General features: G+C 38.9%; 1 protein-coding gene across 1 annotated transcript; it reads right to left on the bottom strand.

The window, feature by feature from the left end:
• Window positions 1-471: 471 nt before the first annotated feature.
• On the bottom strand, window positions 472-25942 carry LOC105855078 (uncharacterized). Its single transcript, XM_076010161.1, has 6 exons — window positions 25812-25942; window positions 25263-25317; window positions 24939-25118; window positions 23798-23857; window positions 12188-12314; window positions 472-5830 (listed from the first exon to the last, which is right to left on the bottom strand). Exons 1-6 carry the CDS (start codon window positions 25940-25942, stop codon window positions 5544-5546), a joined length of 840 nt encoding a protein of 279 aa, XP_075866276.1. The 3' UTR covers window positions 472-5543.

The following is a 25942-nucleotide window of genomic DNA, read 5'->3' as shown; positions in this document are numbered from 1 at the left end:
TCCCCAACTTTTAAATATAGTTGTTAAATAATTTTATTAGTTCTTTATCTTTCCAGTGTGACATTATGAAAATATAGATATAATTCTCATTTCCCCTTATACAAAACATTCTATGTTATATATGTTTATAACATTCTATGTTATATATGTTTATATGTTTATATGTGTGTACGTACACACATTGTTCTTTACCTTGCATTTTTCATTTAATAATATATTTTGGAGAGATTTCCATTTCAGTAAGGAAATTTTCCTTATTCTTTATCACAGCTGCATATTAGTCCACTATGTGGTTGTACCATTTATTAAACTAGTCCTCTATTGAGAAACATTTGTATGAGATACCAAGTCTCCATTTTTACCAATGGAGACAATGCCAAATTTTTTTCAAAGTACATGATTTTAAAGGCTTTTGATATATATTGTCAAATTGTGTTATGGTAAGGATGCTGGCAAAATACTCAGGGAAAATTTAATTCACTAAAATGTATTTATTAGAAAACAAGGAAGGTTAAAATAAATAAGCTCTAATTATCCAACTCATAAAGCTAGGAAAAAAAGGATAAACCTAAAAGAAGTAGAAAAATTTAGTGAAGATTAAAAAATTAATAAAATAGAAAATAACACATAGAAAGAAGTACAGTGTGTCCTGATTAGGAAAAATATAAATAAACCCATACTTAGATACATTTAGTAAAATGGTAGGGCACTTTTCCACTTTTGAGGATTTTACAAAATCTTTAAAGATAAAGAGGTAATCTTAAAAGCAACCAAAGAGAAATGACAGATTGTGTCAAAGGGAACAATAATTAGGCTAATAACAGACTTTTCAATAGCAGCAGTAGAGACTATGAAATTGCTAAGGAAAAATAAATATCAACTTAGAATTCTATCCCCAGCTATGCTATAATTCAAAAGTAAGGGAGATATAAGGAATTTACTACTCTTTATCTGCTGAAAAACTACCAAGGGGTTCAATTATAAGAAACACTTTTATAAGGTTTAGTGTGTGCCTGGCACTATTTTAATCATTCTATGAACATTAATTCATTTGATCCTTATGCAACCCCACGAAGTAAATAATCATCCCTGTTTTACAAGTGGAGAAACTGAGGCACAAAAAAATTAAGGTAATCTGCTCAAGGTCACATAGCTAGAGATCAACAGAGCTGGTTATTAAACCCAGGCAGTCTGACTACAGAGTTGGTGATATGAACCACTACATAAGCTGCCTCTGGTCTGGGAGAGTAAAGAAATTGAACTCAGAGCAAGAAAGATGATGATAAGAAATTGGCAAATGTGTAGGTTAATCCAGGTTTTTATTGGCTATTTGCAACATTAATAATAATGACAAATTTGGAGTCATGTTAAAAATGTGATGATATTAAGATCATATACAGCAATAGCATGGAACATGGCAGGAAGATAAATGGAGTTATGTTCTACTCTATATTGTTAATGAGAGGCATACTATAGTCTTTGTTAAGTTATGCATGTGAACATAAATCAAAAAGAAAAAATTTAACTGTTAATCCCATAGAGGAAATTAAGGAGAATAAAGAAAACATAATCCAATAGAAGGAATGAAAGGAGAGAATGAAAAAGAAAGACACAAAGAAAGAAAGAAACGAAGGCCAGGCACGGTGACTCATGCCTGTAATCCTAGCACTATGGGAGGATTGCTGGAGCTCAGGAGTTTGAGACCAGCCTGAGCAAGAGTGAGACCCTGTCTCTACCATAAAAGAAAGAAATTAGCCAAACAACTAAAAATAGAAAAAATTAGTCAGGCACGGTAGCACGTGCCTGTAGTCCCAGCTACCCAGGAGGCTGAGGGAGGAGGATCACTTGAGCCTAGGAGTTTGAGGTTGCTCTGAGCTAGGCTGATGCCATGGCACTCTAGCCCGGGCAACAGAATGAGACTGTAGAAAGAGAGAGAGAGAGAGAAATAAAGAGAGAGAGAGGAAGAGAGAGAAGAAGAGAGAGAGAAAGAGGGAAAGAGAGAGAGAAGAAGAGAGAGAGGAAGAAAAGAAGAAGAGAGGAAGAGAGGAAGAGGGAAAGAGGCTGGGCGTGGTGGCTCACGCCTGTAATCCTAGCACTTTGGGAGGCTGAGGCTGGTGGATTGCTCAAGGTCAGGAGTTCGAAACCAGCCTGAGCGAGACCCCATCTCTACCAAAAATAGAAATAAATTAATTGACCAACTAAAAATATATATACAAAAAAAAAAATTAGCCAGGTATGGTGGTGCATGCCTGTAGTCCCAGCTACTCGGGAGGCTGAGGCAGTAGGATCGCTGAGTCCCGGAGATTGAGGTTGCTGTGAGCCAGGCTGATGCCACGGCACTCACTCTAGCCTGGGCAACAAAGTGAGACTCTGTCTCAAAAAAAAAAAATAGAAAGAGAGGGAAAGAGAGAGAGAGAGAGGAAGAGAGAGAGGGAGAGAGAGAGAGAGAGAGAGAGAGAGAGAGGAAGAGAGAGAGGAAAGAAGGAAACCCAAAAAACCCAACAGATTTTGTTCAAGGATTTTGACAAGCTAATCCTATAATTTATCTGAAAGAATAAAGAGCTGTTTAAAGCCAAGGTAATTTCTATAAGCTATAATAGTCAAAAGTGTGTTACTGGCACAGAGAGATACAAAGAATCTATTGAAAAAAGTATCTATCTGATATCTTAGAATATGACAGAAACCCCAACGAGCCAGTTTTAAAGCATCAGCATAAAAAAATTTCAAAAATGTAATGTGCAGTGAATAAAGAAAATTGCAGAAAGACAAGCTGGGCGCAGTGGCTCATGCCTGTAATCCTAGCCCTCTGAGAGATCAAAGCAGGAGGATTGCTTGAGCTTGAGGAGTTTGAGACCAGGCTGAGCAAGAGTAAGACCCTGCCTCTACTAAAAACAGAAAAATAAGCCAGGCAACACGGTGTGCGCCTATAGTCCCAGCTACTCAGGAGGCTGATGCGGGAGGATCTCTTGAGCCCATGAGTTTGAGGTGGCTGTGAGCTATGATGACACACATGGCACTCTACTCAGGGCAATGGAGTGAGACCCCGTCTTGAAAAAACCAGAAGAAGAAAGATAACACACAATATAACAGATGTAAAAATTTAAAATACTATGGACATACAGGTAATAAAAATACAAAAACATACATAGGAATGATGCAAAGCAACTTAAGCATAACGGTTGCCTCTGAGCAGAGTTGATAGAAAAAAGAGGTCACAAGGCTTTAACTGCAACTGTTGTTTTAATTCCTTAACAACAACAGAAACAACAAAATGACCTAAAACTAACATGGCAAAAATTTTAACATCTATGTAATCTCACTGGTGAGAAAATAGTTGTTATATTTTCTGTATGTCTGATATACCTAAAATATTTTTCAGAATCTAAAAACAGAGAGAAAGGAAAGATAAAAGGAAAAGAAGAGACCGTGGGAAAACAAAGAAGACAGAAAACCTCAGAGTTGTGAGAATTTTACTAATGCCTTCCTTCAATGACATCTCAGTGCCTCCCATGTTGTCAGTTGGCATTATAGTCCTTAGAGATATCAACCCCCTTTCCCAACTTAGGCCAGAGGTCCCTGGACAGCTCAACTGGTACAGTCCTCCTAAAGAGCCCAGCAGACTCTCTAATAACAGATATCCTTTCCTCAGGAATGGCCGTATAGGAAGGACCTAGTAGAACATAGTCTTCTTAGGTGAAGGATTTAGTGGAAATGTTGACAAACTTTCTCTCTTCCCTACCCAGATTTAGTGATGAAACTGGGTCACTGACCTCCTCCTAACCTCCACTGTCCCAGGCCTTCTCTCTTCAGTGCCAGGCCCCTTGACTCTGTTCTCTGATTAATTTATGCCTACTTAAGGGGGTCAGCTTTATTCCTGCCTTCATATGTGGCCCTTCCTTCCACTTCCACTGGAGGGATAATGGTCCCCCCTATTGGGCCACTTGGGAAATGCAGGAACCTGGAGTCACCTTCCAAGACACCTCACAGCAGGTCCCCTACTTCTGGTCCCAGCTGGCCCTGATGTCAGTGGAGCTCACCTCTACCCACTATAGACCACTCTCTGGTCAGCATGTACTTCCTGCACTGGGGGTCAATATACTTGCTGGAGACTTTGCGGAAGTCTCTGAGTTTTCCACTCCTCCTACCCTACCACCCATCTCCAAGGCACTGTTTCTTCTCCCTTTCCTTTAGCTATTCCCTACCCTTTCAGACTTACTTTCCTCTCCTCCTCCCTCTGTCCTTAAACCCAGCCCCAAACCCTTTCTTTAGCTATCTCCTCTATAGACATGTATCCTAAGATGCCTTACCTAGTGATTTCTATACCCCATGGTGGGAAGCATCCAGAAGCCTGATGACATGATGGACAGGGAGATGCCATATTAGGACCAAGCGACTTTTAGCCTAAAAGGGTACTTTGCCAGGTAAGGGGTGCCTTTCCCAGAAGTTAGTCACTGGTCCTAGATAACTGGTTTGTTGAGTTCAACACGTCTTTTTGAGATGAAATATAAAACAAAATAGCCATTGCTATCAGAATCTGGTTGAGTCAACATTATGTAAAGGTGATTAGTGCAGAGCCTGACACATAATTTCATGTAGGGTATTCACAGGATTTTTTTCCTTAATAATAATTAGATATATATTTTAATGTATGAGTTTTGAATAAAATATTTTTAGTCAGTTTGGGGGTTGTGGATTACCTTGTGTGGAAGATATGTATTAATATTTTTACATTATCACACTGATTTAATACTTTGAATATTTATCAAATTAAGTCCACTCCTAAATTCATCAGGTTAATAGGACTTCTCTCCTGCAGGGACTACTCATGATGAAACCTGTGATCTGACTGAAATCTTTACCACACAACATATTTTTAAAAAAGATTTCAAAATGTAGACTCTTAGGAGGAAGGAAGTAGTAAGGAAGTCCTTACCACACATATTAACATGAATAGGGATTCTCTCACACGTAGATTTTCTTCAACAAATATTTACAGATAGGCTATTCTGTGTCAGACACTGTTAGGTGCTGGGGACACAATAGTGAGCAAGGCACACAGAGCTGCATTCTCAAGGAGTGCACAGTCTTGAGGGAGACACAGACTCTTTGGTAAAAGGAAAGCTATATGTTCTAGAAGAAGTTCTTACCACTCTGTCCATGCTTGTAAGGTTTCTCTCCCATGTGGAAAAGGACAGACTTGAAGACTTGGGCTCACTTCTCAGGCTTTCTACCCTGTGTGGACTCACTCTCTGATGAACATGAAGGTTCTTGTTGTAACTAAAGTTCTTACCGTAGGTATGGCACTTGATGTTTTTTTTCCCGTGTAAATTTGACAAACTCGAAGATCTGTGCTCCGACTGAAGCCCTTGTCACACGCATCACACTGTAGAGTTTCTCTCCAGTTTCACTCTGGTGAATGTGAGATTAGAGTTCTGAGGGAAGTCCTTACCACACTCCTCATACTTAATGGTTCCTCTCCTGTGTGAACTTTCTGCTGAGCACCAGATTTGTGTTTTAAGAGTTTCACATTTAAACAGTTTCTCTCATATGGACTGATTACATTTATAGGGTTTTTCTTCAGTGAGGACTCTCTGATGAATACAAAGGCTGGAACTCTGATGGAAGTCCTTGCCACACTCCTCAGACTTAAATGGTTTCTCTCCTGTGTGGACTCTCTGATGAACATGAAAATTGCTGTTATAACTGAAGCCTTTGCCGCATGTATCAAATACAAACGGCTTCTCTCCTGTATGCATTCGCTGATGATAGCGAAGATCTATGCTCCGACTGAAGTTCTTATCACACTCACCGCAGTTGTAGAGTTTCTTTCCTGTATAGAAAGGGGGAAGCTTTAAGAATGGGAAAATATTTCCAAAGATGAAAAATATGATTGAAAAATCATATGAAAAATATGATTGAAAAATTTAGAAAGTCAATGGAGGCTGCAAGATAAACTAACGTATACACATATCTAGATGAAGTTTCTAATTTCAAAGATCAAGAAGACATCTTATAAGCATAAAAAACATTAAAAACAAAACTATTTGTTTCCTTGAAAAGAAAATAAGATTGGCACAGTTTCTCTGCCACATCAAAAGGGAGAAGACAGTGCTACGATGTCCCCAGAGTCCTAATGGAAAAAGATTATGAGTCAAGAACCTTAAATCTAAACTGTTGATTCCCCTATAAGGGCAAAAGGAAGACAAAAAAAGCAAAGTAGCATTTCAGCCAAATCTAAAATTGGTCAACATAAAAATGCATGAAAAGGGAAGACAGGGAATTTAAGAAGTGGAAACGAATAATGAGTTTACTGACGTAAACAAAGCTTTTCCTCCTCTCCCGCCAACAAGATCTCATGAAATGGCAAGGGAAAACTTCCTTCAGCTAAAGGGTTCAGAAGTGAACAGGTTCAATTACTGAGAAACACGATTACTGAAAAAAAATCACACATTTAAGAACATCTTGGTAAAATTTCCAAACTCCAAGGAGAAACAGAAAAAATGAGAAACAGAAAAAAATTCTAAATGTTTCCAGAAGGGAAGGAAAATAGGTTAAACAAACAAAAATCCAATAAAATATTTAAAAAAGTAAATGAACTGGATTAGAATCAACAATATCAGAAGCTTTGAAACAAAGATACAATGGCTATAACATTCTCAGGGAAAATGATTTGGAATCTAGAGCTTTCTATTCAGCAAAAATTGTATTCAAGAATGGGGTGAATAGAAAGACCTTTTCAAACATGCAGAGACTCAGAAAACTTATTCATAAATGAAAAATCAAATCTATGTGAAAGGCAGATGTGAGATGTAAGAAATTATGGAAAGCAAGGGCTCTCATAAAAATTAAGACTAATTTAGTCTCTGAGAAAGCAGAAGTATAATGAAAAAGTTAATAACAATTATAAATGGTTTTTAAGTAACACAGTACGTGAGGAGATGAAGGGTATGTGTATGTATCAAGGCTATGTAAAAGCATGCTAATGCCTTTTCTTGTTCTGGAGAATGAGAATTCACAAATACTGATTAAAACTTACCACTGACAGAAAAATATAACTTAAAACTTATTGGCCAGGTACAGTGGCTCATACCTGTAATCCTAGCACAGTGGAGGGCTGAGGCGGGAGGACTGCTTGAGCTCAGGAGTTTGAGACCAGCCTGAGCAAAAGCGAGACACTGTCTCTACTAAAAATATAATAGAAAACTTAGCCAGGTGTTATGGTGCATACCTGGAGTATCAACTACTTGGGAGGCTGAGGCAGGAGGATCACTCAAGCCCAAGAGTGTGAGGTTGCAGTGAGCTATGATCATACCACTACACTGTACCCGGGGCGACGGAGAGAGACTCTGTCTCAAAAAAGAAAAGAAAATTCTCCACTGCTCTCTCTGGCTAAAAAAACAAAACAGAAACAAAAACAAGCAAACAAACAAAAAAAGAAAAATAATGGACAGGATGAAGATGATGTTAACATCCATTTATCTCACAGGGTTACTGTGAAGATTAAATCAATTAATTCTACTGAGGTACTTTGAACAATGGCTAGCATATAGATGGAGGTTGTTAAAAGCTTTAGGATGTACATACCCTTTGACATAATAATTATACTTCTAGAAAGTTGTCTTAAGAAAATAATCAGACAGATATACAGTAATGTAGATTAAAGCACTGTTTAACAACAAACTAAGTGGAAAGAAGGCATGCATCCTATAATAGTGGGTTGTTTATGAAATATTCTTCCCCCAGATACCCAAAATGCTTGTTCCCTCACTTTCTTCAGATTCCTGACCAAGGGTGAACTTACCAAAGAGGCCTTCCCTGACCACTCTATAAAACAGTACTCTACCCTCCTTTACCCTCACCTTTCTGGATCCTGCTTCAGAGCATTCATCATCACCTGATACATACATATTTGTTTCTTTATTGCCTATCTCTCCCCTGAATGTAAATGCCACGTTGAGAGGGGCTTTGTTTTGTTCATTGTTGTATCTCCAGTGTCTATAACAGTGCTAATTATAAATATTTAAATGAATTAATAAATATTTGGATAAATCAAGGTTTTTTCCCCCATATAATGGAATACTATGCACCTATTAAAATGGATAGGAGTTTACGGATAGGCTTCAGGGAATTGATGCACCTCCTGAAATGTATATAGAATTTTGTGCTTCTATTAACTTTCAGGAACAGAGCCTTCTGAAAGAGACTGGTGAATCAGAAAAGATAAAAAGATGGGCACAATATATTAAGTGAAAAGTGCAGATTATAAAAGTACATGTTAATCCCACTTTGTATAAATACGTATTCCTATACATATGTATGTATTATGTATCAGAGATAGTAATGGAAGTATATATACCAAATATTACATGTTTTCTCTGATTTGTGGCTTTCAGTGATTTTAAAAAAATTTATCTTTACACCATGCCTTTACTTTGGTTTTTTTGTCTTGTTGCAGTATGTATGTTTTTAAATAGACTTTATTTTTTAGAGCAATTTTAGTTCACAGCAAAATTGAGCAGAAAGTACAGAGAGTTCTCATATACTTCCTCCCCACACACACACACATGCACAACCTCCCCCACTGTCGACATCTTGCATCACAGTGCTACAGGTATTAAAATCAATGAAGCAACAAGGACACATTACCACTCAAATTTCACAATTTACATTAGGGTTCATTCCCGGTGTTGTAAAGTCTATGTATAAGCTTTAACAAATGTATGATAATACGTTTCCACCATTTTAGAATCATAAAGAATATTTCATCACCCTAAAAATCTTCTGTGCTCTGCCTATTCATCCTCCCTCCTCCCTAAACCCTGGCAACCCAACCACTAATCTTTTTATTCTTTCTAGTTTTGCCTTTTCCAGAATGTTATAAAGTTGGAATCATACAATATGCAGCCTTTTAAATTGGTTTCTTTCATTTAATAATATGTATTTACAGTCCTTCATATCTTTTCATGGCTTGATAGCTAATTTCTTTTTAGTGTTGTATAACATTCCATTTTTAAATGAAATACATTTAATGAAATTCCAATCCACATTTTACTTTCAATCATCTGTATTTCTATTTCCATAGAAAAAATATATTTTCAAATCCAATTTTTATTTTGTCTACATTTAAGACGATGAGGCCACCACTTCAGACCACATTTAAATTTCACTATTTTCAGAGTTGGAAAGATGGGGAAAGGGTAGAAGAGAGGCAGATGATGAGAGGTTGCTTGGTGGGTACAATGTGCATTGCTCCAGTAATGGATGTACTGAAGATCTTGACTTCACCAGGATGCAATACATCAATATAGGAAAATTGCATTTGCAATCCATGAATAAATAAATCCACAAATAAAAAATAAATTTCAGGCTGAGCACAATGACTCATGTCTGTAATCCCAGCACTCTGGAAGGCCAAGGCAGGAGGATTGCCTGAGATCAAGAGTTCAAGACCAGCTTGCACAAGAGTGAGACTCTCTCTCTACAATAAACAGAAAAATTAGCCAGGCATGGTCATGCATGCCAATCGGCCCAGCTATTCAGGAGGTGAATAAAGCCTGGGCTGGCTTGAGGCCAGGAATTTGAGATTGCAGTGAGCTATGATGACACCATTGCACTCTAGCCAGGGGAACAGAGTGAGACTCTGCCTAAATAACTAACTAACCAACTAACTAAATAAACAAATTTCACCAGTTTTATAGGCACTCATTTGTATGTGTATTTAGTTTTATGCAATTTTATTACATGTGCAGATTTGTGTAACAAAACACAGAACTGTTCTATTGCAAGGATCTCTTATACTACCCTTTTATAGCCAGACCCATTTTACTCCCCATTTCCCCTCATCCCTAATCCAAATCACATCCCTAACGCTAATCTGTTCTGCATCTTTATATTAATAGTTTTGTCATTTCAAAAATGTTATGTAAATGAAATCATATGTATGTATATAATTTTTTGAGACTGCTTTTCTTCACTTAGCATAATTCCCTTCAAATCTATCCGAAGTGAATCAATAGTTTGTTCATTTTTATGCTGAATAGAATTCCAAGGCATGGTTGGTTTAACCATTCACCACCTGAAGGACATTGATATGAGAAGGTTTTGATTTGACTCAATGTTTTAAACAATCACAGTGATTGCCACATGGAAAACAGTCTGGGATGAGGGGAGGAAGGAAGAACAAGTAGAAGCCTATTCAATAATGAAAGAAAAGGAGAAAGGAAGCGAGAGGGAGGCAGATGGAGAGTAATAGTCGGTTAGATTAGGGTAACAACAGTGGAGGTGATGAGGAGTGGCTGGATTCTGGATATATTTCAAAACTGACAGATTTGCTGATGGATTGATTTGGAGGTGAAAGAGGAGTCTGGGATGACTCCAAGGGTTTTGGCCTAGGCAACTTGAAGAGTGGAGTTTCCATTTTATTGTGAGGAAGAGAAGACTCAAGGAAGAGCATATAGGGAGTGGAAATGGGAAAATCAAAAGATAGCATTTCCCCACTCTTTAGATAGGCAAAGAATATAAAGATTAGGAGCCAGTGAGAATGTGGAGAATGGGAATTATAAATTAATTTAAACTTCTCAGGGGGCAATTTAGCAGTAAATATATAAATCTCTGATCCATCAATTCCTCTTCTAGAAATTTATCCTATGAAAAGATTAGGAAAAATACTCAAAAGTACAAGGATATTTATTAATATTTCAGCATTATTAATAATAGAGAAAAACTGGTAACAAATATCAATGAAGTACTAGTTTTAAAAATTTCAGTACATTAACACAATGGAATATGATCAAATATATACATTTTTTGAAACAAGGCCTTGCTATGCTGCCCAGGCTAGACTTGAACTCCTGGGCTCAAGTGGTCCTCCTGCATAGCTGGGATCACAGGCCTATGCACTGTGGCCAGCTTAAGATAAGTCTAAATATGGCTGGGTGTGGTGGCTCATGCCTGTAATCCTAGCACTCTGGGAGGCCAAGGCAGGTAGATCGCTCAAGGTCAGGAGTTCAAAACCAGCCTGAGGAAGAGTGAGACCCCATTTCTACTAAAAAAAAAAAAAAAAAAAATAGAAAGAAATTAATTGGCCAACTAAAAATATAGAAAAAATTAGCCGGGCATGGTGGCACATGTCTGTAGTCCCAGCTACTTGGGAGGCTGAGGCAGAAGGATTGCTTGAGCCCAGGAGTTTGAGGTTGCTCTGAGCTAGGCTAACATCACGGCACTCTAGCCTGGGCAACAGAGTGAGACTCTGTCTCAAAAAAAAGATAAGTCTATATTTTGACATGGATGGATATCCAACATCTACTGTTAGCTGAAAGTTACAGAACTCATTTTTATATAATAAACAAACAGATAAATGTACAAATAGATAAAAATATATAATCTTATATATTTTCTTCCTGCTGATAAATAGAAAATAGTCTCCTATAAATAGAAAATAGTCTGAAAGATACTTTTTACTTTATGTGAAATATACTTTAATATTTTTCTAATAAAAAATAATTATAGGGAAGGAAGATGGGGAGTAATGGCTTAATGGATATGGAATTTTCTTTTGGGGTGGTAAAAATGTTTTGGAACTTGCTAGAGGTGTTGGTTGCACAACATTGTAAATGTACTAAATGTCACTGAATTGTAACCTTAAAATTGTTCATTTTATGTTATGTGAATTTCACCTCAAAAATACAAAAAGAGGCCGGGCATGGTAGCTCATGTCTGTAATCCTAACACTCTGGGAGACCAAACCAGGAGGACTGCTTAAGCTCAGGAGTTTAAGACCAGCCTGAGCAAGAGGGATATCCTGTCTTGACCAAAAAAAGAAAAATTAGCCAGGCGCCATGGCATGAGCCTGTAGTCCTCGCTACCCAGGAGCTGAGGCAGGAAGATTGCTTGAGCCCAGAAGTTTGAGGTTGCAGTGAGCTATGATGATCCTACTGCACTCTACCTGGGGTGACAGAGTGAGACTCTGTCTACCCCACCCCTCCAAAAAAAGAAAAGAAAGAAGTACAAATGGGGGAAATAGAAACTTAGGTTTTTACTTATTAATAGGTAGCAACATTTTTCTATCTTCAATAGTGATTTGGAAACTCTGATATTTGAAATTCAAGCCCTAGCTTAAACACTCTAAGAGCTCATAGTGTTTAACAACCAAGGAAATCAAAATTCTCTGAAGAGTAGTTGCCCTTACCCACTGAGAGCAGGTTGCCACAGATCTCCAGCATCACCTCTCCATACAGAGTCCTTTGTGTAGAGTCTAGTTGCCTCCACTCCTCCTCGGTAAAGTCCAGGGCCACATCCTCGAATGTAATAGGTTCCTAAAACACCAATGAACAGGAATTCCTCTTCAGGGAGCGGCACCAGTGTGATGTGGTACAAAGGGCAAACATGGCAACACTGAGAAAGGTAGATACTAACAGTGACCTCAGAGCTCTGCCTCAAACCATAAGAATAATTAAAAGAACAATAAACATTTTAAAAGATACATATATCTTATGTAGAAGCTCACTCATAATCTGGAAGAGCTCTTAAAAATCAGAAAGAAAAAAGATAAAATGTTCTAGTTAAAAATGGACAAATGAAAAATAAAAAATGACCTGAATGAATAATTCCTAGAAGAAAAACAAATGGCCAATAAACACATGACAAGATATGCTGTCTCACAAATTATCAAAGAAACAGACATTCAGATAATGACATTCCAAAAGCTTAGAGAAAAAAAAGATAACAATGAGACATTATTTCTCCCAATCCACTGGGCAAAGGTTAAGACTTATAATACCCATTATTAGTGAGGGCATAAGGAAAGATACCCTCATATATTGTTGGAAGGAGTATAAACTGGTACTTTTTTGGAGAGCAACTTGGCAGTGTCTACTCATAATTCTAATTTGAGAAATTCATCTTCATTAAGATAACTAATCCTTTGTACACTTGATTTCTTGGCATTATTTGGCCCTATTGACTACACAGTCTTCCTCAAAACACTTTCCTTCCAGGGTCTGGATACCATAGTAATCTGATTTTTCTCCTACCTCTCTGATCACTCTTAATCTCCTTCACTTACCAATGTTAGGGTTCCCCAGGTTGAATCCTAGGTCCTCTTCTCACACTACTCACTTGCCCTATTTGATTTCATCTATTCTGATAGTTTCAAATGCTATCTTAATGCTGACAACTCTCAAATGTACATTTGCAGCTGAGACCTCAAGCCAGACTTACAGTTCTAGACCTAAGTACATACTAGATGAATATCTGGTCTGAAACACAGTGCCTGATTTATAGCAGGTAATCAATATCTACCCAATGAAATAAGCATTTACTTGGATATCTCAAAGGCATCTAAATCCTACATGCTCAATTCTAACTTTATCTCCTACTTCTCTCTCAATGTTTAGGAAATATTCAGAAAATTGAGTTTAGGAAATCATACCTCCAACCACCCAGATGTTTAAGTTGGAAAAATAGGAGTGACCTTTGATTTTTTTCTCTCCCTCATCCCTTACATCAGATCACTGAATCTTTCTAAATATCTCCTTTATCTCTGCTGCCACCACTTTATTCTGAGCCACACTGGTCTCTCACCTGTGCCTCCTAGTCATCTTTCCTTCCTGCAATATAATCTCTATTCTGGCTCTTCTTTTTATGGCCATTTCTTAAATATTTGTGTTCCTCAAGGTTCTTCTCTGTTTATCTTCTTTTTCTTCTCTTTTCATGTATCAAATGGATGATCTCAACCAAGCCCATGGCCTTAATGCCTGTTTCAATGGTGACAACTTATAAATTTATATCTTTAACCTGGATGTCTCTCAGGCTTTGATGTCTACTTGCCTTCTAGACTTTCTTAATTGGATGTCCCACAGTCATTTCAAACCAACTTCCAACTCCCTCCTCCACATATATACAATATCCCCACCTCCTCTGTTCTTTATCTCTGTAAAACATTACCATTTACTCCATGCCCAAAACTTGTGTGTTAGCCTTAACTACTCTCCTTTCTCTCACTCCCTACAACTATACACAGGTGCATAGTGTTCGGTATGTTTTAGATATTAATATATATTTCCAAGCCAGGTGAGCTGGCTCATGCTTATAATCCCAGCACTTTGGGAGGCTAAGGAGGGAGAATCACTTGAAATCAGGAATTTGAGACCAGCTTAGGCAACATAGCAAGACCCTGTCTCTACAAAAAATTAGCAGGGTGTGGTAGCATGCGCCTATAGTCCCAGCTACTCAGGAGGCTGAAGTGGGAGAGTCATTTGAGCCCAGGAGTTCGAGGCTGCAGTGGGCTATGACTGGGCCACTGCACTCCAACCTGGGTAACAAAGAAAGACCTTGTCTCTAAAAAAAATTAAAATTAAATAAAAATAAATATATATTTGGAAATGCCTATATTCTTTATATACTTATTTATCTATGCAGCCAGTTTCCATAACATTTCATTTCAAAGTTATATTTCAAAGTTAAGTTCACTGGGCCGGGCGCGGTGGCTCATGCCTGTAACCCTAGCACTCTGGGAGGCTGAGGCGGGCAGATTGCTCGAGGTCAGGAGTTCGAAACCAGCCTGAGCAAGAGCAAGACCCAGTCTCTACTATAAATAGAAATAAATTAATTGACCCACTAAAAAAAAAAAAAAATATATATATATATATAAATAAATTAGCCGGGCATGGTGGCACATGCCTGTAGTCCCAGCTACTCAGGAAGCTGAGGCAGTAGGATCGCTTGAGCCCAGGAGATTGAGGTTGCTGTGAGCTAAGCTGACACCACAGCACTCTAGCCTGGGCAACAGAATAAGACTCTGTCTTAAAAAAAAAAAAAAAAAAAAAAAGAAAAGAAAAGAAGAGTAAAGTTCACTGAATGCTACCTAATTCGGCAGTCTAACTGATACCTTTATTATCAAACAAATCCATAGATTCCTTGATCTGTCATTCTTTTTGGTCACACAACACCTTTAAATACCCTTCTCATGTCTAGATAATTTTTCACCTTATGAATCTGTGTCTTCAACATAGAAGCCAGAAACTTGCTTCTCAGTATCCCTTGTAGCTTGGTCAGCCAATCAAACACACTCACACAAGTCTTTAATTTCCAGCCAGAAATGGTAAGGATGGCAACAGAGACATCCGGCTTCCTAAAACAGTAGAAACAAATGTTCTAGGGATGGTGTCTGGTGCCCTAGCCCAGCAACAGTGGTCTCTCCAGTAGGACAGTCCTGTGTGATTTAGGCATTGTTCTAAATGGTGTGGCTTCCAGGCCTATTTCTTTGGCCTTTGAGGAGATTTGCAAGCTACCAAATATCCTTCAGTAAATGCCTCTTAGCTAGAATGGATACTGGCTATTTGAACCTAAGAACCTAGACTGATATGACTGGCTTTAGGAAACATATTATATATGTAATCACAACAAGTAAAAGAAAAGAATCCATATGACCATCTCACAGGATGGCAAAACAGCATTTAATAAAATAAATCAACTTTTAATTTAAAAACACTTTTAAAAGACATTTCTCTAGGTACCTAGGATACACTGATGAAATAAACAGACAAAATATAAACCCAAATGAGAATAACAGATATCAATATGCAATAATTTTAAAAAACAATAACCATTTGTGTTGCTTAGGACTTCAAAATCCTTCTGATAGATCATATTGACAGTCTTTTGTTCCCAATTCTCACAAAATGTAAAGTTTTCATTTGATCCAGAAGATATCATTCCTATTTTCAAGCAAATTTATAGATTCTTGGACTATCTCATAGACTAATTATCAAGTGCAAATATAGCTACATTCACACTTCAGTTGAGTGGCTGGGTATTAAAATGTCCTTGATAAGAATTGGTAATTTTGGCAATAGGTAAGCAGTTGTTCTACAAACTAAAATTATTTTATGGGATTACTTAAAAGCCAGTGCTTTCCTTACCTATTACTGTACTATAAAATTTATATGAATAAGGATGTGATAAGTCTATTAGCATGGTTATTTGTATTTATTATGATTTTAAGACAAAAGATTAAGTTACATTGTAAGAAGATGCTAAGAATGAAATTCAGTATCTTTTGTAAAGCTTTGAAATAATTCAATAATGATTTTTCAGTCTTGAAATTCATGTACCAATATCATTAATGTTTAGTCTATAATAATTATAACTCTTGTTTTCTAAACTATATATTACATGTGACTTAAAGGCACACTAAAATGTAAACTCTGGATACCTATCTATTTCCTTAATTTGGTTTCTCAATCACCACAAACCTACTTCCTATATAAACCATTCATTGTAGTAAAGTGAATCAATACAAAAATTGCCAAATCTAGAGATACCACAACTTCAGAACTAAAGCTGATCCAAGTAAATTCCCAGTAATTAGATATGTTCATATAGCAGCATTTTCAATTCTTAATTATGAGAAATTTTAGAAGCTGGTTGTGAAAACAGAAATATTCAAGTTGGTCTTTAATATAGGGAGACTATTCATATTGACTTGGTCTTGAATCTAGGGAGATTGACAATATTTTGTTAAGGAGTTTGTTTTATAAATTTATTCAGGTACATATATAAAATTGGCTTTGTTCTTGTTAATAATGAATAATCATACCAGTTTCATTGTTATTTTGTAAAATCTGTTACTAAATAAAGTAGAAACTTGTTACAAATGCCTGAAACCACCGGTTTAAATGCTTAATCCTAGGGTTTATTTTAGAGAGAAGAAACAATATCAAGTGCATATATAACTGTACCACTAGAGATTATGCTGAAAAATCACTTGCATTATTAAAATGTTTCAAATCTATAATGATCCTATATACAGTGACTAATATAGGCACACACAAATTAGTTGCTGATATCAATGAAACTTCTAAGTCTATGATCTACTTGATCTTACCTACAAAAAGGATGATCTCTGGTTCTTCTCCATATTCTTCATTCTAGAATGTCTATACAGTACAGCTGTAATTTTTATTTACTTGGTAAAGGATTTTTTCTAACTGCTGCATATTCTTTTTATATAATATTTGCATTGGCAACTCTGAGTCTCTTATCTTGCCCACTACTTTGACAGATCTTGTATTTCTAGGCTAGATGCTTAAATTATGACTTTCCCCTAGGCTGTGGATGGTTATCATTACCATTCATCCATGGAAAAAAATTTGATGAAACCAACAAGTATTTCAAATACCCGCTTCCACAGGGAATATCACTGCATTTGCTGTTTTTTTCTGATGACAAAAGTGCTAAATATTATAGAAGATAAGAGAAAATACAGGAAAAAGTAAAAAATATATAACTATCCAAAGATTACTACTATTTACATTTTGGCATATATATGTATATATAGCATTGAAAAATTAGAGATATTCTCTATATCTTTCAATATTTTTGATTAAAATATGAACATTTTCCCTTCTTAATATTCTTCTACACATTGTTAATGGCTACACATAGTGGTTCATCTCATGTCTATATCATAATTTATTTAACAATCTCCCTATATTGGACACTTAGGCTGCTTCTCAGTTTTCACTATCATAATGATACTGCAAGTTATATCTTTGTATTTAAATTTTATGCATATATTAGATATTTTTCATAGAGTAAATTCCTAGAAGTAGAATTGTTAGGTCAAAGCTAATAGGCATTTTTAAGACTTTTGATACATATTTCCAAAGCCAAAAAGCTGTGGCAAAATGATATTTAATTTAAAAGTATTGATAGTCCTGGTTTTACCAGTAGGTATTTTTTAAAAAACACATCTTAATTTGATAGGTAGAAAAAAATGCTATTTCATTGCATTATAATTAACACTTCTTAGATTACCAGTGATGTTGAAAAATAATAAACCAAATTGTAAAAATATTTATTAGGCTTACAGTTCAAAGGTTAATAAATCATTTTATAAAAACAAGGAATTTTGGCCGGGCGCGGTGGCTCACGCCTGTAATCCTAGCACTCTGGGAGGCCAAGGTGGGCGGATTGCTCAAGGTCAGGAGTTCAAATCCAGCCTGAGCAAGAGCGAGACCCCATCTCTACTATAAATAGAAATAAATTAATTGGCTAACTAATATATATATAGAAAAAATTAGCCAGGCATGGTGGCTCATGCCTATAGTCCCAGCTACTCGGGAGGCTGAGGCGGTAGGATCGCTTGAGCCCAAGAGATTAAGGTTGCTGTGAGCTAGGCTGACGCCACGACACTCACTCTAGCCTGGGCAACAAAGCGAGACTCTGTCTCAAAAAAAAAAAAAAAAAGCTATTTCACCTACCTAGAAACACATAAAAGGACTACTCTTTTCTCCTACAAATAAAATGAAAAAACAAAAACAACCCCAGTGACCTGAGAGCAGAATGGCAGACAGCTGGAAGGGACAGGTTTGTCCAGAACCAATGCTACAGGATATGGAATCTTGTACCAGCTACAGGGTGGGGAGCTTAGCGTGACCTCAGACTTCTGGGGAACTAGAGTCATCCCATGTTAGTAGCATCCTCTAAGCTACTGGCAGAGAAGGAAACAAATTTTCTCTAAAGAAAAATTTCCCATAGGAATTATATATAATAAAATCAATTGTGAGCTCACAACTAAAGTCATCAAAGGTGAGAGTCAGAAGAAAACTAAACTAACAATGACTGCAGATATTTAAACAATCAGATACAGAACCAGAATAGCAATATATGAATTATTTGGCAAAAACAAAATTGCATTTGTAAAATGCAATTACAAAATGACCAAGCAAAGAAATGATCTAGAAATAGTATACAATGTGAAAAGTAACAAATGGAATTCCTAAAAATGCATTTTAAAAACTTCTATTGAGGCCAGGCGCGGTGGCTCACGCCTGTAATCCTAGCTCTCTGGGAGGCCGAGGCGGGCGGATTGCTCAAGGTCAGGAGTTCAAAACCAGCCTGAGCAAGAGCGAGACCCCGTCTCCACTATAAATAGAAAGAAATTAATTGGCCAACTAATATATACAAAAAATTAGCCGGGCATGGTGGCGAATGCCTGTAGTCCCAGCTACTCGGGAGGCTGAGGCAGGAGGATCGCTTGAGCCCCGGAGATTGAGGTTGCTGTGAGCCAGGCTGACGCCACGGCACTCACTCTAGCCTGGGCAACAAAGCGAGACTCCGTCTCAAAAAAAAAACAAAAACAAAAAAAACCAAAAAAAAAACTTCTATTGAACACCATATTTTAGGCTAAAAATAAAAAAACAAAAAAAATTGAACACCATATTTAGGCTAAAAATAAAAAAAAATAAAAAAAACTTCTAAAGAAGCCGGGCGCGGTGGCTCACGCCTGTAATCCTAGCACTCTGGGAGGCTGAGGCGGGCGGATTGCTCGAGGTCAGGAGTTCGAAACCAGCCTGAGCAAGAGCGAGACCCCGTCTCTACTATAAATAGAAAGAAATTAATTGGCCAACTAATATATATATAAAATTAGCCGGGCATGGTGGCGCATGCCTGTAGTCCCAGCTACTCGGGAGGCTGAGGCAGCAGGATTGCTTGAGCCCAGGAGTTTGAGGTTGCTGTGAGCTAGGCTGACGCCACGGCACTCACTCTAGCCTGGGCAACAAGCGAGACTCTGTCTCAAAAAAAAAAAAAAAAAAAAAACTTCTAAAGAATATACTTCAGGAAGAAGAGTTACAAGACGGAATGGTGAGCAAATATAGTTGTAAACATATATGTAAACCAAACACTGTCTACATAAAATAATAATTCCAATAACAATATCTAATGTATTAAGTTAGAAGGATGGAATTAAAATGCCAGAAAACAATAGCTTGTAAGCTAAAAGGGGGTATGATCAGTAGTAAGGAGTTTTAAAATCCTTGCATTATTCTGAAAGAGGCTAATATATTGTTTAAACTTAGACTTTGTAGTCAAATACACATGCTAAAATTTCAAAGATAAAGTTTAGCCAGGTGTGGTGGTACGTGCCTATAGTCCTAGTTATTTGGGAAGCTGAGGCAGGAGGATCACTTGAGCCCAGGAATTTGAGGTTACAGTGAGCTATATGATGATGCCACTGCACTCTAGCCTGGGCAACAGAGTAAGACCACATCTCCCCAAACCCCACAAAAAAAGATAACCACTTGTTTCAGGAAAAACTCTCAAAACGTGTTTTTCCTCTGCTCTCAGGGCACAACATTCATCAACACAGAACACTTCTGTGACCAAACATGGGGTTTTTTCCCTGTCACACCAAGCAGCAGACACCAGCTGGGTGTCCTATAATTCAATTCTGACATTATCTACCTGGAGATAGCATCAGATCCTACAGGGTGAGGGCTCAGTCTCCAAAACTGCTCTCCCTTCAGATACCAGTCTCAAGTCCAGGTCTCCAGGACTTCTGACCAATTAACTAAAAATTGGCAATTCCACGACTCCCTCTTTGGGTTCAAAATTTGCTGGAGCAGTTCATAGAACTCAGGGAAACATGTCTACTGGTTTATTATAAAGGATATTACAAAGGATACAGAGGAAGATATATATATAGGGGGAGTTATGGGGGAAGGAGTGTGGAGTTTCCATGCCTTCTCTAGGTGCAGTACCTTCCAGGAAGCTTCTCATGTTCATCTATCTGGAAGCTTTCTGAACTCAGTTTTCTTAGGGTTTTACAGACAACCATGTGGAAGTGTGATTAGCCTTCAGGGTATAAGGTGGGACCCTTTCTAGAATGGAGGTCTTATGATCCACAATAAGAAAGGTGGCGAAAATTAGAGTCCTGCCTTGGGGCAGGTGAAAGTCAGAGAGATTGTTTCCAGAAACTGCTCCAGAGGCCTAACATACCCAACATTATAGCAAAAGACTGTAACAAGGACTATATATATAGGAGTTATGAGCCAGGAACTGTGGATGAAAACCAATATATAGGTATATATCATAATATCACACCACCTAAAGAGTAGATATAAATTATAAATTTCAAACAAGTAGTGAGGAAAAAAAAAACCTTCACCACTTAAAGAAAAACCAAAAAAAATAAGGAGGGGGAAAAACTGCAAAAAATGGACAAATAAAATTGAAACACATCAAATATATCAATAACTACATTAAATGCATATATGGACTAAATTTGTCAATTAAAAAGGCAGATATTACCATATTCGGGGGGGGGTGTGCTGATGCTAGGCAATTTCATCATTATGCAAACATCATAGAGTATATTTATATAAACCTAGATGTATAGCCTACTACACACATAGGCTTTTGCTCCTAGGCTACAAAACCATATAACATGTTATTGTACTGAATAGGCAATTATAACACAATGGTAAGTATTTGTATACATAAACACATCCAAACATAGAGAATACAGTAGTTGGGGTGCCGTGGCTCACTATTACTGCTAGGCTAATCCTAGCACTTTGGGAGGCTGAGATGGGAGGACTGCTTAAGGCCAGGAGTTCAAGACTACCCTATAAAACATAGCAAGATGCCATCTCCACAAAAAAATTAGCCATGTGTGGTGGTGCCCCACCTGTAGTCCCAGCCACTTGGGAGGCTAAGGCAAGAGGACTGCTTGAGCACAGGAGTTTGAAGCTGCTGTGAGCTATGATCATGCCACTGCACTCCAGCCTGGGCAACAGAGAGGGACTTTTTCTCAATATGGTGTCAGTTGCAGTGGTGTGGGCCTGTAGTCCCAGATATTCAGGAGGCTGAAGTGGGAGGATTGTGAGTTTGAGCCCAGCCCGGGCAAAGTAGTAAGACCCTATCTCCAAAATAAATAAATAAATAAATAAAATAATATATAGTATTATAATCTTATAGGATCACCATCATATATGTGGTCCATCATTGTCTCAAACACTGTTATGTGGTGCATGACTGTACTCCTAAAGCATAGACTATGACAAAGTTCAACGTACAAGTATGAAAAAAGATAAACAGGAAATTATAACTAAAAGAAAGCTGGAACAGCTATATTAACATCACATAAAATCTATTTCTAGATTTAAAAAAACCCAATGATATAAAAGGTCATACATAGGGATAAAAAGTTCAAATGTCGGCCGGGCGTGGTGGCTCACGCTTGTAATCCTAGCACTCTGGGAGGCCGAGGCAGGCGGATTGCTCAAGGTTAGGAGTTCAAAACCAGCCTGAGCGAGACCCTGTCTCTACTATAAAAATAGAAAGAAATTAATTGGCCAACTAATATATATATATAAAATTAGCCGGGCATGGTGGCGCATGCCTGTAGTCCCAGCTACTCAGGAGGCTGAGGCAGGAGGATTGCTTGAGCCCAGGAGTTTGAGGTTGCTGTGAGCTAGGCTGACGCCACGGCACTCACTCTAGCCTGGGCAACAAAAGCGAGACTCTGTCTCAAAAAAAACCACACAAAAAGTTCAAATGTCTATGAAGATATAACAATTCTAAACTTGTATATGTAATACCTCATAAAACATCCTTAAATTACATAAAGGAAAAAATGGAAAGACTAAAGAGAAAAATTGGCACATCTATCAAAGAGATTCCACATATTTTTTTCAATTATTGATGGGTCAAGCAAACACAAATAAATCAGTAAAGATACAGAAATTTTGATGAGGTAGGTCTTATAGACACATATAGAAGTTGGTACCTACTGTTAGAGAATCTACATTCTACTCAAGCACAGATGAAATAATATAAAAACTGATATTAGACAATAAACCAATCATCCACAACAAAAAGTATATAAAACTTGAATAAAGTATGAAAATTAATCATATATTCAAATCTTTAAAGAAATAAAAGCACCCTTCCTTCAAGAAATCTTTATTCATCACCCTGGTCCACACTGATTTTTCCCCTCCTCTAACACTGATAACAGCACTGACTGCACTCCTCAAACTGGCAGGTAAATATGGATTCTTTGCATTTTATTTAACATTTACATGAGCAGTAATAATTATTTTATATATGTTTGTATTATCTCCCCCCAAAGAAACCACACACTTTAAAGTAAGAACTTTATCCAATTCTATTTGTTTTGCCTTTATAAATGAGCACAGAGTAGCCACAACTAAGTGGATGAATGAATAAGCAACATGTTAAGTAGTGAAGACGTCAAACCTAAAGGAGGGCACCAGGCAAGAAGACAGCATTCCCCTTGGTGTCCTTCATGGCCTAGATTAGGCTCAACTCTCTAGATGTGAACAATTTCAATTCAGTCCCTGGATGAGAAGACTTGTCCATTGACAACACATACAGCATAGGCAACAGACTTAGAGATGAATCCTGGCTCCACCATTTAATAGCTTGCTTGAACTTGGCAAGTCTTCTTCTTTTTTTTCTTTTTTTTTTTTTTTTGACACAGGGTTTCACTCTGTTGCCAGGCTAGAGTACAGTGGCACAATCACAGCTCACAGTTCAGTGTAACCTCAAACTCCTGCATTCAAGTAATCATTCTGGCTCAGCCTCCGGAATAGCTAGGACTACAGGCACATGTCACCATTCCCAGCTAATTTTTTTTTTTAATCCTTTGTGGAGAAGGGGTCTATGTTGCCCATGCTGGTTTCAAACTCCTGGCCTCCAGCAATCTTCCCACCTTGGCCTCCCAAAGTCCTGGGACTATAGGTGTGAGCCATCACACCAGGCACCTTGGAAAGTCTCTTAACCTTACTAAACCAATTGCTACCTCTCCAAAACGGGGAATAATATGTTTTTCATAGCTGTTGGATTAAAAGAAAAGTCAATGCTAAGTGTGTCTAGAATGCAAAGTGCTCCATAAATGTTGGTTTCCTTCTCCTTTCCTAAGGCATAAAGAACTTTTTTTCTCAAGAGTACACACATTCTGGACTGAGAAGGGAAAATTGAATCTCACCTGGAAATTGGTCATCTCTTCTTCCTCTTGGACAAGATCAGAGTTGTTAAAGAGGCAGAGCTGAAAGAGAAAGGACTCATGAGAGACCAGGCCTGCCTTGCCGTTCTTAGGATAGCCAAATAAGACAACTCTTTTTGCCTTGCCTAAACCATTCCCTCAACTATCCTGACCTATAATGTCTTCTCTTCTCCACATTACAGACTATTTACCATCTCAGGTACATCTCCCTTCTATTCTGAGTCAAAACCTCCAGTCTCTCCCTAGTCTGTGCAAGTGGTCACGTGATCAAAGCCTTGCCAAGTAACTTCTGTAGACCCAGCATCTCCAGAACCCCTTCCACCTCTGGACTCCAGCCTTGGCTCAGTAGCTTTGGCAGGAAGCCTCGGGTCACAGTAAGTCTTCTGAAGATGGGTTCCAGCTGCCTGCAGCCTTCATTCTTAAGAGCATGGCTTGTTTCTGTGCAATCAGAAACAGCTTTTCCTTGGGTGGCATCTTTCTCCTGAGGCCCAAATCTCTGTCTCCCTAGCAAGAGTCTCACAGAAACCCGGGGCGGGGGTGGGGGTGGGGGGTGAGGGGTGGATCAAACTTATCCCAAGTACCTCCCAGGATACAAACCTGGAGGAACTCAGGCTAAGCACAGGGACCTCTGGGCACAGGGACTACACAGCAGATGACCAAACCCTTGAGGGAGAAACCTGAGACACCAAAGTGTGGAAGCACCCCGCACACACTACTTTGTGAGCGGAGACACGCCGCTGACCCGCACGGCTAGTGTCCGGGATGGCGGCCGCGACCTGAGAGCGCTCACAGCCCGGAGCAGCGGGCACAGGGCTGCTGAGCCAAGGAAGGAGTAGGTGAAAGGGATCCTGGAGAGCCTCGGGCGGCAGATTCTGTTAATGCTTCTTTCTGGGGACAGCGGAGCTGGGTGAAGTGACTGCTTTAGAGAACCCGGGAGGATTCAATCCTCCACAGACAAATCGCCCGCGCCACACTCTATTTTAGAGACCATCTCCCGGGGTCCCAGAGTTGGGGTTTCAAGTTCCTCAGTGCCATCCTTACTCTGGCCTTCTGACCCACCATACCCCTCCGAACCCGAGTATTGCTGCAGTAGCTGCCAGCGGAGCCGCCCATATTCACCTACCTCCCAGACAGTGGGCCTCCGGCCAAGCGCGCCCCGCCACCGCACTGCGCCTGCGCCGAGAGCCCCGGCGCAGCCCATAAGGCCCCGCGGCGCGCCGCCGCAGTCATCTCGGTGGTCGTTTCTGTCAGCCCGCGCTTCTCCAACCCTCGCACTGTACCGTGTGAAACTGCCTCGTTTAGCCTTGTCACGGGTAGAAAAATCACTTTTCAATTTTAGTTCCTAGGAAGCTACAATGGGAGTGCCGAACGCCTCCCTCTTCAAACGCAGCAGTTTACTCCGCACCTAGGGCTTCCCAGCGAGACCAGATCGGAGCCCGCACCGCACCTGGCCGTCTCCTCCCCGCTCGCACTTCTGAGTTTGGCTCTTTGGAAGTTGGGGACTAGAAGAGGGAAGGAAAGCGTGTTTCTCATTTGACCGGTGGTCCTCTCTGGAGTATTACCACACTGGCTCACGCTGACCTGAACAGGCGCCTCTGGGCAGGTGTTCAAAGGCAGGGTCTTCAAGGGCCAAATGTGAGGCCTCCCTCCTGCGCAGTTGTTTGATGGGGGCTTTCCACCCCAGAGAGACCTCTTCCAACCTCTGGGTCCGCCCCCACCCCCAGCTAACACACTAAATGTGGTGTCCACTAGGCCACCCTTTTGCCTTGTTTCCATTCAAGCTTCTAACATCCCAATCTCCACTGGAGAATCTTTTGGAATCCTCATTTTGTTTTTGGAGAGAAGTGCCACGCATTTTCCCTTATAGATAATTCACAACTAGTGATTCACTTCCCACCCCCAACCCTACCCCGCAACAAGTATTTATATCAGGGAGTGGGCGTCGCCAAAGCAGGTCTGGGAAGATGGTTCAGGATAGGGAAATCGGTTTAGTCACCTTTTAATAAATCCCGGAAGTGGAGAGGTTGTCAGGCCCCAATTATTTGTGGCCCTTTTTACAATGTGGAGCACTTGATATCTCAGCTGTTGATTATGGTTTCCTGGGCTAAAGGACAAATCCAGCTTCAT

Source organism: Microcebus murinus, chromosome 2 (assembly GCF_040939455.1).
Source record: "Microcebus murinus isolate Inina chromosome 2, M.murinus_Inina_mat1.0, whole genome shotgun sequence".
Taxonomy (NCBI): domain Eukaryota; kingdom Metazoa; phylum Chordata; class Mammalia; order Primates; family Cheirogaleidae; genus Microcebus; species Microcebus murinus.
The sequence above is the reverse complement of the archived record's forward strand: the minus strand, read 5'-3'. Positions and strand labels throughout refer to the sequence as shown.